Source organism: Ailuropoda melanoleuca, chromosome 10, assembly GCF_002007445.2.
Source record: "Ailuropoda melanoleuca isolate Jingjing chromosome 10, ASM200744v2, whole genome shotgun sequence".
Lineage (NCBI taxonomy): Eukaryota > Metazoa > Chordata > Mammalia > Carnivora > Ursidae > Ailuropoda > Ailuropoda melanoleuca.
The window spans coordinates 35,186,840-35,199,195 of NC_048227.1; the positions used below are offsets into that span (position 1 = coordinate 35,186,840).

General features: G+C 58.3%; 1 protein-coding gene across 3 annotated transcripts in view; it reads left to right on the forward strand.

The window, feature by feature from the left end:
* The window catches only part of LOC100477739 (coronin-7), a 56,374-nt gene extending 45,354 nt beyond the window's left edge, over nt 1-11,020 (forward strand). For 2 of the 3 annotated variants that reach the window (XM_011231540.3, XM_019805279.2), the window contains 19 exons: nt 3,156-3,210; nt 3,650-3,707; nt 3,785-3,930; nt 4,010-4,102; nt 4,234-4,380; nt 4,931-5,057; nt 5,343-5,518; nt 6,030-6,138; nt 6,245-6,331; nt 6,413-6,555; nt 6,629-6,733; nt 6,813-6,898; nt 7,750-7,891; nt 7,990-8,079; nt 8,640-8,756; nt 9,019-9,154; nt 9,584-9,675; nt 10,209-10,295; nt 10,406-11,020. In XM_011231540.3, the coding sequence (XP_011229842.2) occupies nt 3,156-3,210; nt 3,650-3,707; nt 3,785-3,930; nt 4,010-4,102; nt 4,234-4,380; nt 4,931-5,057; nt 5,343-5,518; nt 6,030-6,138; nt 6,245-6,331; nt 6,413-6,555; nt 6,629-6,733; nt 6,813-6,898; nt 7,750-7,891; nt 7,990-8,079; nt 8,640-8,756; nt 9,019-9,154; nt 9,584-9,675; nt 10,209-10,295; nt 10,406-10,411 (2,002 nt within the window). In that variant the 3' untranslated portion in view covers nt 10,412-11,020. The remainder of the gene's footprint in view (nt 1-3,155; nt 3,211-3,649; nt 3,708-3,784; nt 3,931-4,009; nt 4,103-4,233; nt 4,381-4,930; nt 5,058-5,342; nt 5,519-6,029; nt 6,139-6,244; nt 6,332-6,412; nt 6,556-6,628; nt 6,734-6,812; nt 6,899-7,749; nt 7,892-7,989; nt 8,080-8,639; nt 8,757-9,018; nt 9,155-9,583; nt 9,676-10,208; nt 10,296-10,405) is intronic. The other variant, XM_011231541.3, reaches the window with a different exon arrangement.
* Nucleotides 11,021-12,356: the final 1,336 nt, after the last annotated feature.

A 12,356-nucleotide genomic window follows, 5' to 3' on the forward strand; every position in this document is an offset into this window, starting at 1 on the left:
GCCTCTAGCCTGACTTTCCCCAAGGAACAGGACTTTTTGACAGGCCCCAAAACATCTTGCCTCTGTGTCCAGTTTTTGCTGATGGAGAGATCCTACCCATCTAAAGAGTCTCTCCTGTACCCCAGTCCTGAGCCTGGACTCACACTTGCTATGCTCCTACTCCCCCCAGAGGTGTAAAGGCAGCTTCCAGGGGACCCGCTCCCCAGTTTTTCCATTCTCCTCTCATATGGGGTCAAGGTAACCCCCCCCTTAGAACCTGATTCTAAGGCAGCTAGGGAGTGTGGGGCAAGTCTTGGGCGGGGCAGGGGGAGGGGCAGCAGCTGCCCAGTCTGGGTGGCAGGGACAGATCCAAGACATTTGGAGTGCTTTGGACCAGTGGCAGTACCAGGATGTATAGGTTGGTGGGTCTGAAGGGGAGAGATGGGCTGGCAAGGAGAACCAGACAACTCTTAAAGCTGCTTTTCCTGACCGGCAGTACTTCCTGTGCTAAATGCAGGAATATTGGGAAATCTGATGGGATTATCAGGTGCTAATGCCTCCCTCATGTGACCTGGTACCACCATTGTCTTGCATCTTCTGTGAAGAGGGCTTGGAGGTGGGGGCCCAATTTGGGCTCTAGACCTTCTATGACTAGGTCTGGAGCAGACCCTTGGGTCTGGGTCAGAGTCTCTTCCAGCGTCAGGCCAGATGCCAGCCCTGTCCCATCCCATGGCAGCGGGAGAGGTGCCTGTGGCAGCTCTTACCACCTCTCGTCCTCTGCCAGGCTGGAACTGTGTTCTGCATTCCAGACCCAGACCTGGCTTGGCTCCCTTTACAAGTCCAGGGTCAGGCCCGTGCCAGCTGTTGGTCAACCCTGGGGGCTGGGTGCCATGACCCCATTTCCTGGCCTGTGCCATGGATGGCTCTGCCCGAGGCGAGGAAGACTGGCCTGACCTGTTGGAGGAGCCAGCCCTGCCCTCCATGACTTCCTGCCCCCGCGCCCCCCAACGCCTGAGTCAGTGGGCTGGCCAGTTGGGGCTGATGGGGTGGGAGTGCAGGGAGGCCAGGTGCGGCGTCTTGAGGAGGTTGGTTTAGAGCACGGATGAGCTGTCAATGCCACCCACAGGCCCGTTCCCCATTTCTTGCCAAGGTGACAGTGGGGCCTCAGGACTCACTCCACTTGCTCTCAGACGCTGCCCTGAGCTCATCAGCTCTTGTTTCCACACTCTCCTTCCATCTCCACATGGCGATCTCTGCTCAGCACACGTCTGATCCTGTCCCCCTTCAGTTAAGATGTATCATCAGCTTCTTGTTGCTTGTCTCGTGGAGGGAGGCAGAATTCCCCTTCTTAGGTAGCAGGCCCCATTCTATCTGGCATCTACCCTCCCCCTCCTGAGGCTCAGCCCCTCACCATCACTGCCCAGGCCACCAGCCACATCATCCTTCACCCTGTCCTCAGACAGCCCATGTACCTGCCTGCCACACCATAGAGCCTTTGCACACACAGCTCTTCCTGCCTGGAACTCCCCACTTGGTTGATTCCTCCTGAACCCTTGGGACATAGGAAACACACTTCTCCCCTGCGGCCAGCCAAAGTCAGGTCCCCCTGCCCCCTGCCCTGTGTCCCCAGGAGCTTTACCTTCACATGTTTGGGGTGGGGGGGGACTGTGTCTGCCTCTCAGGCCAAGCCGTGAGCAACCAGAGGACAGGGGTGGGGTGTGTTGCACTCACTTCCAGTCACAACGGCAGCCTGGGCCAAGGGCTGAGCACCAATCAGCTCAGCAGAGGAGGAAATGGTTGGGAATGAATGAGTGAGTGAATGAAAGCCCTTTTAGAACCTCTAAAGGGACCTGCTTCTGGCCCCAGTGAAGCCAGCATCAGTGTGGGGGGCACCCCAGGTCACACACCCACCTTGTCCCCCTGCCCATCTGCTCCCCCACAGAAGGCACTGGTCAGACCAGGTCAAGAAGGGCAGTTCTGAGCCCAGCTTAGCCTGCTGGCCCAAGGTAATTAGAGCCTTGTTACTCACAGGTGACCGGCCTAGAGTACTCCAGGAAGCTGCAGAGACACCCAGGGCCCCACCCAGCTCCCCAGCCTACTCTGTGGCTCCTAGGAGGGTGGGGAGGGGAGGTAGACAGGCGGGCTTTGGGCAGCTGGCCAGGAGGAATGAACAGGCAGGGGAAGTGGGGGGTGGGGCCTCTGTTGCCTGGGTGAGGGATAGATGCAGCTCCTGCAGCTGGGCGACCTCTGACCGTTGGGACCACAATGAGGAAGGGGCTCTGTTTGAGGGTGAGTGTCAGAATTGGGGTGAGGGGTCGAGGCCCTTGGGTTCCTAGGGACGTGAAACCAAGACCAGGAGAAGAAACAAACAGATGAAAGCACCTGCCAGAGTTCTCCTGGACAGTGACAGGCCATCGGCCCAGAGGAGACTGGCATAGAGCAACGGGGGTGGTCTGCCCTCTATGTTCCCAGCCGCTGCTCCGCACCCAAAGCCCCACCTCCGGAGCAGAGTGGGGGCAGAGAATGGGGAGGGTAGGGAAGCACTGTGGTGAAGGAGGCCCTGCTCCCAGCCCCTGGCATAGGCTTAACGTCATGCTGAGGGGGTTCTGAGTTTCTAAGATGTCATCAGGAGCCTGGGGTAACTGAGGAGGGGTTCCCCAAACCTTAGTGCAGACCTGGAGCACCTAGGCCAGCTGCATTGGGCAGGGATGGAGGAAGTCTCTGGTACCAGCACGCCCACTCATCTTCCCTGGGAACTCTTGTCTGATGCCTAGGTTGGCCAAGGTGGACCAGTGACAGAGTGTATGTGGGGTCTTTCTGGAGCTGGTGAACCTGGGATGGAGCTCGGGACTGAGGTATAGAAAGAGGGGCTAGCTCCCCTATGCCCAGGGCCCATACAAATCCTGGACTGAAGCAGGTGGGCAGGTGGAGGACCCAGGGCAAGAAAGTCTGGGACATGGAGATGTGCTCGGCGTTGGCGTGTCGGTAGCACAGGGAGAGAGAAGGTGGAGGGTCCCAGGGGACAGGCTGGACACAGCTAGAGGGGCCGCATCCCTCCTGGCCAGCATGGTGCTTGGCCTGAGCCGCCGTCTGGAGTCATGAGGCTGACAGCTCTCCAGCTGTCCCTAAGGCACAGTGGCTGGCCACATCCCACCAACTAGCCCTCTCTCCCTCAGGTCTGTGCTGCCCCTGCTGGATCCTGACTCTGGGCTCCTGATCCTGGCAGGAAAGGTGAGCAAGACGCTGGAGTGCCGGTCCACGTCAGCTCCCCCGGGATAGTGCCCTTACATGCCAGGTCCGTCCCAACCTTTGACCTAGCCAGCCAGCTGGGAGACTGGGGACAGCAGGATGCTGTCCACCCCCAGAAAGAAGCCGAAGCTGTGCGAACCAGGCTGCACTCCTGCCAGGCTGAATGGCTGTCGGCTCGGCATGACTATAACTCCTAAGAATGTCAGCTTTTTGGACAAGGCCGACAGTCAAGCAGGGTTAGCCCACGGCAGGCGCTCTGTAAATCCTGACTGTGCTCTGTTCTTACTGCGTGCACACTGAAGCCCACCAAGGACACAGCCCAGAGCTGGGGGCAGGAGCTGGTAGGGGTGCCGGGGGGCGGGAGCTGGTGCGGCGCCTGGAGGCGTGACCGCGAGTGGCGCTCAGGCTGGGCTTGTTTCAGGGCGAGAGTCAGTTGTACTGCTATGAGGTGGCCCCACAGCAGCCAGCACTGAGCCCAGGTAAGCCCTGTTCTCCTCCGTCCTCCCCCTCCTCTCTCCCACCCTCCGTGACCGTCTTCCCGTGGTGTCCCCCACAGTGACCCAGTGCCTCCTGGAGAATGTGCTCCGGGGTGCGGCTCTCGTGCCCCGGCGGGCGCTGGCTGTCATGGGTTGCGAGGTGGTCCGAGTCCTGCAGTTGAGCGACACAGCCATCGTGCCTGTCAGCTACCATGTGCCTCGCAAGGTGAGGGGGGCCCTGGGTGAGGGACTAGGAGGGGCTGGGGGGCCTGGACCTCCCTGGCCACGTACCTGTGTGCCACCAGGCTGTGGAGTTCCACGAGGACCTGTTCCCAGACACCGCAGGCTGCGTGCCCGCCTCCGACCCCCATGCGTGGTGGGCTGGGAGCAACCAGCAGGTAGGGGCCACGGCCTGGCTGGCCACTCCCAGACTCCACCTGCCCCCTGCACGGCCCCGAAGTCCAGCTGTCTGCTAACGCAGCCTCAAACACCTATCCTCTCTGCCTCAAACTCCAGCCTCTTCCCACAGGTGCGGAAGGTTAGCCTCCACCCAGCTCACCGGCCCTACCCCAGCTTCACTTCCTGCCTGGTGCCCCCCGAGGAGCCCTCCCCCAATGCAGCTCCACCTGCAGCAACCCCGCCTGCAGAGACACCTGTGGGTGATGCGGACCCCAGTGTGAGTGCCCGGGCCATCCGCCCATCCCCCCTTCATGCGGCCACAGTGGGTGCCCTGAGTCAAAGCTGGCAAGTGTGTTTGCCCGCCTGATGGTCTTTGAGCCTTTTTTAGCTGTCAAGCGCAACAGAGAGGAACATGGGAAGCATAAATAAAGAACTTCGCACTGTTCTCTAAATTGAGCAAACACATGAAAAGCAAGACTTTCACAGAAAAATCCAGATCTGGCTTCTCTTGAAATCCTGGCATATCTTAGCCGAACTGGGCCTGTCCTACAAAGCTAGGAGCTGGCAGCTGCCACCCTCTTCCCACATTTTGAAGCTGAGCTCGCCCTGTGTCACCTCCAGCCCTTCTAGCATTGGTGTTTGTGTTCCCACCCAACACCCCACAGTGGGGCGTCTTGCCCCCACAGTGTCCCGCAGCCGGGCGTCTTGCCCCCACAGTGTCCCACAGCCCGGGAGGAGGGACCCAGAGTGATGACCCCAGCGCCCCCTCTCTCTCTGGCCAACACACCCGGGGACTTGCTGGCTGACCCAGGGTGCTTCTCCCCCAGGAGGGCTTCTCCTCCCCTCTCAGCTCGCTGACCTCGCCCTCCACACCCTCCAGCCTGGGGCCCTCGCTCTCTAGCACCAGTGGCATTGGCACCAGCCCCAGCCAGAGGTCCCTACAGAGCCTGCTGGGTAAGTGTGTCAGGACAGGAACTAACCCTGTCTACGTTCACCTCCCCTCCCGGTGGGGTCACCAGTCCTTGTGAGATGAGGTGAGTCTCAAGTAAGAGGGTAGCTTGGATGTTCCCTGGAGTCCTGGGCTTGCAAGTCCCATTCCCAGGCATAGCTCTGGGTGAGTTGTATTGGCAGAGGCCAGGGCACGGGCCATGCGCCCTGCCGTGAGGGGAGCAGGCAGCCCGGACTCAGGGCAGGCAGGCAGGGTGTCCTCATGTGGCTCTTGTCCCTGCCACCTGCCAGGCCCCAGTTCCAAGTTCCGCCATGCTCAGGGTACTGTCCTGCACCGAGACAGCCACATCACCAACCTCAAGGGGCTCAACCTCACCACACCTGGAGAGAGTGACGGATTCTGTGCCAACTGGCTACGTGTGGCCGTGCCCTTGCTCAGCAGTGGTGGGCAGGTGGCTGTGCTTGAGGTGAGGAACCCCACCCACACAGTGCCCCCCAGGGCCCTGCAGGAAGCTAAGGGCATTGGGTACCCACACCAGCTCACACTCTCTGAGCACAGACTATGTGCCAGGCATGCGCCTGGCATCCCCTTTAATCCCTTCCACTGTCCTGCAAGGCCACCACTCTTATCCCCGTTTTACAGATGGCAGAGAGCAGTGAGGCACAGAGAGGTTTAGTGACTTGTCGGGTCACACAGCTATGTAAGTGGTGGAGCTGGGATTCAAACCCAGGCTGCCTGGCCCCCAAGCCTGAGCTCTTTCCACCACTCCACGCTCCCCCCTTACTTTCTGGGACCTCACAGTTGGCACTTTGGGTTCAGAGCACAAGATGCCTGAGGCAGAGAGCTTGGGCCACCAGCCACCCAGCAGTGGGGCATCAGCTGCAGAGGGTGGGGCACGCTGCTTGCCCTGCAGCCCCTGGGAACTGAGCTCTCCTGCCTATTACTCATGGGCCTCTGCGGGGTGATGCCTCCCACAGCTGCAGAAGCCTGGCCGCCTGCCCGACACAGCACTGCCCACACTGCAGAATGGGGCAGCTGTGATGGATCTGGCTTGGGACCCCTTTGATCCCCACCGTCTCGCTGTAGGTAAGGAAGCTGGGCGCTTGGTTCAAGGGAGGGTCCAGGGGTCTGAATGATGGTAGGGGGAGCCTGGAGGTTTCGGGGACAGCAGTGATGAGCCTGCACTCCACAGGTGGGGAGGATGCCAGGATCCGACTGTGGCGGGTGCCCACAGAGGGCCTGCAGGAGATGCTCACGACACCTGAGGCCGTGCTCACAGGTCAGTTGGGCCCAAGGTGGGGGCTGGGAGACAGGTGGTGACTCCTGAGGGGCTCAGCTTTACCCCATGTCTCACCCCAAGGCCACACAGAGAAGATCTACTCTCTACGCTTCCACCCACTGGCAGCCGACGTGCTGGCCTCCTCTTCCTATGACCTTACCATTCGGATCTGGGACCTTCAGGCTGGAGCCGAGCAGCTGAGGTTGCAAGGCCACCGGGATCAGGTAGGACATCTGTGGGGCCAGGGACCCAGCCGCAGGCCTAGAGGCTGCCTCTCACATCTATCTGCACCCACAGATCTTTAGCCTGGCTTGGAGTCCCGACGGACAGCATCTGGCCACTGTCTGCAAGGACGGGTACTTGCGGGTCTATGAGCCCCGGGGTGGCCCTGAGCCCGTGCAGGTGAGCAGGATGCACTGGGGGTGGCCTCCAGACCCACCCAAGGAATGGCTGTTGGGCCTCACGTGCTGTATCCTAACAGGAAGGCCCAGGGCCTGAGGGGGCCCGTGGAGCCCGTGTTGTCTGGGTGTGTGATGGTCACTGTTTGCTGGTGTCTGGTTTTGACAGGTAAGGACTCAGGGACCACCATCCCCATCTCCATACTTAAGCAGCTAATTGTGTCCTCCTTTCCCAGACATACAGCTGTTAGGCATCAGAAGCTATCCCTGCTACCCACTAATTGGATGGATGGATGGATGGATGGATGGATGGATGGATGGATGGATAGATGGCTGGCTGGCTGGCTGGCTGGCTGGGTGGGTGGGTGGGTGGTTGGTGGGTAGGTTGATAGATGGATGGGAGGGAGGGAGGTGAGGAGGAAGAATGAGTCAACTGGGAACCCAGAGAGATGAGAGCCGCACCCTGCTGCCTGGAGCCCATGTCTGGTGGGGACCAGGTAAAGAGCATGAAACAGCCAAGCCTACTGGAGAGGTCTAAGGGATGGGTATTTGGGACTTAGGAGGAGGGATCAGGGAGGGCCTCCTAAAGGAGACGTCATCTGAACTGAGCCACAAAGGAGCTAGTAACCAGAAACCCAGAGGAGAAGGCATTCAACTCTGGATGGAAAGGCCAAGAAGCTGATGAGCCTGGCTGGAGCAGAGGATGAGAAGCATAGTGTGGGGAGATAAGTCCAGACTACAGGTCACAGTGGCCACGAGGCCAGTGCTGGTGTTAGGACTGTGCTGAGGAGGGTCGGGGGTGGCAGAGTGAGTGGTAGTCGGGGATGAGGCTGTGGCATGATACCAGGCCGGTAGTTCTGAGAGCTGGATCAGGAAAGAGAGTGGATAGAGGCACTCTTCAGGCTCTGAAGTCCTCAGGGCCCCCAGCCTGACAAGATAGGATGCTTGCTGGAGTCCTTGCCCTGACTCAGGCCCCTGCAGCTCTAAGGGTCTGCTTCTGCTCCCCTATCTCCCTTGCAGCCGAAGTGAGCGCCAGCTACTCCTGTACCCCACAGAGGCCCTGGCCGGCGGCCCTTTGGCAGTACTGGGACTGGATGTGGCTCCCTCCACCCTGCTTCCGAGCTATGACCCAGACACCAGCCTGGTGCTACTCACGGGCAAGGTGAGCTGGGGCGTGCAGGTGGAGGTGGTGGGCAGGTGAGAGGTGGGCAAGAAGGCAGCTTTAGCTGGCCGCCTCACTCTCACCACCCCCCCACCCAGGGCGACACCCGCGTGTTCCTGTACGAGCTGCTCTCCGAGGCTCCTTTCTTCCTGGAGTGCAATAGCTTCACGTCTCCCGACCCCCACAAGGTGAGCCTGGGGGCTTTCCCTGGTCTTCCTTTACTGTGGGACATGGGGCTCCCCCGCCCTCTCCTGGCCAGACGGGGAAGTGCAGGGGCCTGTGGGGTCAGCAGGTCACTGGGCCAGGGTGTGCCTGGCAGCTCTCAGGAGCTGGTTGTTAAACTCCACCGTTATTAAAAATTAAACCATAAAATCTTGAGTTATATGCACCTAAAAATAAATTATATTAAAAACCAGGGCAGTAAACATCCAGTGTATCACTTCCTAATTATTTTAGCTGATTTTACTGTTACTTATGCTGTCGAGCTTGCTTATTTTATCTGTGGGATCCGTCAGTGGAAGTATCCAGAGGTGCTACCAGACGTCCTCCCAGCTCTGCATTGAACAAGTCATGTTGGTAGCATGAAATCGCCATAGAAAGAGGCTGATCAGGGCTACAGATCAGGGCATCTTTCCTTCAGAGAGCTCGTGGTTAAGCACCTGCCAGCACACCACAGTTTGGAGACAGGCTGTGGGTCTGGCGCTCCGTGAGGGTCCAGGTACCAGCTCAGACTCCCCTGCTCTCCCAGGGCTTCATCCTCCTGCCCAAGACAGAGTGTGACGTGCGGGAAGTAGAGTTTGCCCGATGCCTGCGGCTTCGCCAGACCTCCCTGGAGCCTGTCGCCTTCCGGCTACCCCGAGTCAGGGTGAGGTTGGGGGCCCAGCATCCCAACACCTAGTCCCCCTTCCCAGCCTCTGTCAGAGGCTTTGGGGCCTGACTGGCCCTGTCACCAAACTGTCCCATTTCACTGCTCTTTGGGGCACCTGTACCCCTTACTCTGCTGAGATTCTGAAACTGGCAGAAACCCCAGACAGGGGTCCTAGGTTTTACCCCCTTCCCAAGGGATGCTGGTGTGCCCTGGGCCTCTGGTAGGTGCCTCAGGGTAGCTCCTTCCTTCTTCCCTACAGAAAGAGTTCTTCCAGGATGATGTTTTCCCAGACACTGCTGTAAGCTGGGAGCCGGTGCTCAGTGCCAGTGCCTGGCTGGGAGGTGCTAATGGGCAGCCCCGGCTTATCAGCCTGCAGCCCCCCGGCATGACCCCAGGTAGGAGGAGGAACTGGGGGGTGGTGAGTAGGAAGCAGGGGAGTGGGTAGGGATTGGAGGAAGGGGCAAATGGCTAAGTCCAAGATCCCCCTGTCCCTGGTGGCACACAGAAACCTCTGGCACTCCCGAGGATTTGCATTTCCAGGCTCAGACTCTGAGTCTTTTGAGGGCAGGGCCCAGGGTCTGTGTTTCCACCACATTTCCCACCCTTGACAAGAACGCACATGCACACACATAGCGCATGCATTCACACTGCCGGGTGCCCACGACAGGCCTTGTGAACAGAGGGTGGAGTAGCTCTTGTTGCCCCCCCTCCGGGGTCTCTGCCACAAGATTCCTTAGGGAATGATGCCATGGGTTGGGCAAGGAGTCCTCACTGGGCGGGGGGGGATTCTCTGATGTCCAGTGCCTGTCCCTTTCCCACCCCAGTGAGTCAGGCCCCCCGTGAAGCCCCCGCCCGACGGGTCCCACCCTCAGCACTCTACCTGGAAGAGAAGTCAGACCAGCAAAAGAAGGAAGAGGTAGGCACAGGAGACGGTTGGCCAGTGTGGCACGCACGGGGTCCTGGCTGCCCCAGGTGATTGCCTTCCAGTTCTCTAGTCCAACCCAGGCTGGGGCAGGAGCCAGTGTCACCCCTCTCTTGGTTGGGCAGCTTTATGGGGAGACCTTCGAGAGCCCTACACTGACCCATGGGGCACAGGACTCAGGAAGAGGGAAGGGCAGAAAGAGGCCCCCATCCAGCCTGGCCCAACCCAAACAGAGCCAAGGCTTTGGGACCCAACTGCGTTCAGGACCCTGGCGCACATTTGAGTGTCTGAGGCAGTGTGCAGAGACAGCTGCCCTGCGACTACGGTGCTGCATGTCCATCTGCCTCGGGCTCCCTGATCTCTGCTGAGGTGGCTTTTCCTATGAAAACCATCCACTTTATCAGGGTTCTGATGAAAATGGCTGTTTTCACAACTGTGATGGGGTTCAAACTGTGAGGTCCTGTGTTCCTGGGGTTGGAAGTCCTATCCTATTCCCTTCCCACCTCTTCTCTTGTCCGCTCTCCTAGCTGCTAAATGCCATGGTGGCCAAGCTGGGGAACCGGGAGGACCCGCTCCCCCAGGACTCCTTTGAAGGTGTGGACGAGGACGAGTGGGTAAGTAAATAAGAGCGCCCTGGCATCCCCTCCGTCCCTCCCTCCCCCTGCAGCCCACTTCACCCCCCTTCCCCAGACCTCTCACTCACCCCCTCGGTTTATCTCCCCAGGACTAGCCTGCCCACCGCTACCTCTAGCCTCACAGACTGCTGCCGCCTCCTGGAACCAGCTGGTGTGGTGCCCCCTGCACACCTCACATCTCACCCTCAAACTGGAAGATGCCTCCTGGCCCTGCCACACCTTGTCCCAAAAGCCCTGGCTTCCTTTGCGCCTTGGGCACTTCTGTGGCCTCTGGGCCCTGCTGCAACTCTGGTGGATTGTCTGCCCTTCTGCTTTCTGTGGGACTAGCTGCTTCGCTGCAGCTGCCTGCTCGCATGTGGAGCCAGGGGCATGGCTGTGGGGTGGGGTGGGGGTCAGTAGCATGTCCCTGGGCTGGTCCCAGCCTGGGCTGGCTCACCCTGCACCTCCAGTTATTACACGCCGTCCCATCTTGCCTGCTGCCCCACTTGTAGTCAAGAGCCTTGGGGGCTGGCCCCCTGCCAGGCCATTTGGAGCAGCACCAGTCTCAGGGGCCAGGGACCAGTTGCCCTCCTCCTCAGGTTTGAAACCGGGAGAAGGGGGCATTACAGAGCTGATGGCCCAATTAAGGGGGGCGTGAACCCCTCAGGGAATGGCCTGAATATACCCTGGATGTTTTCAGCAATTAAACTTTTCTAAGCTGGTCACCTCTTGTGCTGCTGTGGTCTTTTGGCTGTCTGGAAGGGGAAGGGGACAGGAGGGTGGGTGAGGGCAGTTTGTCTCTGGGTTCCCCCTTGTCCCAGCTCTTACTTTGCTCTTGAGTCTTTTCAGGTGCTACGATTTCGTTAGTTCATCCAGCACATAGTGCTCTGGATGGTAGACACAATAATGACCAGGAGAGACAAGGCCCCTCAAGGCACTTGTTATAGTCTTCCTGTGCAGGGGAGTCAGACCGTGTGCAAGTAAGCAAACCGTGAAGAGAGCTGTAAAGACAAAATAGGGGCACCTGACTGGTTCAGTTGGTAGAGCATGCAACTCTTGATCTCAGGGTAGTGAGTTCAACATGCCCCATGTTGGTCATAGAGATTACTTAATTTAAAAAAGAGGACAAATTATATGAAAGGGAGCCCCTGAGATGCAGGGAGAGCAGGGTGTTCAGAGTCTGAGGGGCGACCTTTAAGCTGAGAGCTGAAACCTGAAGGCCACAGAGCCACAAGAAGAACATTTCAGACAAAAGGAAGAGTGGTCACCGCACTGCGGGAAGAAAGAATTTGGAGAGTTGGAGGAAAGATCAGTGGTCCAAAACATAGTCCAAGGCAGCCTGATTTACATTCATTCAACAGTCATGTGTTGAGTACCTTCCCTGTGCCAGCCACCTGTCCAAGAGTGGAGAAAAGTCCTGCCCATCAGGAATCCACATTCTAGGGGCACCTGGGTGGCTCAGTCATTATAAGCGTCTGCCTTCGGCTCAGGTCATAATCCCCAGGTCGTGGGATCGAGTCCCGCATCGTGTTCCCTGCTCATTGGGAAAGCTGCTTCTCCCTCTCCCACTCCTCTTGCTTGTGTTCTCTCTCTCTCAAATAAATAAGTAAAATCTTAAAAAAAAAAAAAAAAGAATCCACACATTCTAGTGGAAAGGAACAGGTTATAAACAGTGAATGTAAAATAAATGAATTACACAAAATGTAGAAGATTATCAGAAGTTTGGGGGGGGATAGAGGGGACTGAGAGCCAGACATGAAAGTTATGCAGTATGATTCCACTTCCATGAGCTGTTTAGAACAGACCAATCCAGGGGCTCCTGGGTGGCTCAGTCGGTTGATTGTCTGCCTTCGGCTCAGGTCATGATGCAAGGGTGCCAGGATTGCGTGCTGCATTGGGGTCCCTGCTCAGCTGGGAGCCTCCTTCTCCCTCTCTTGACTTGTGCTCTCCAGCTCTCTCTCTCTGTCAAATAAATAAATAAAATCTTTTTTTTTTAAAGATTTTATTTATTTATTTGACAGAGATAGAGACAGCCAGTGAGAGAGGGAACACAAGCAGGGA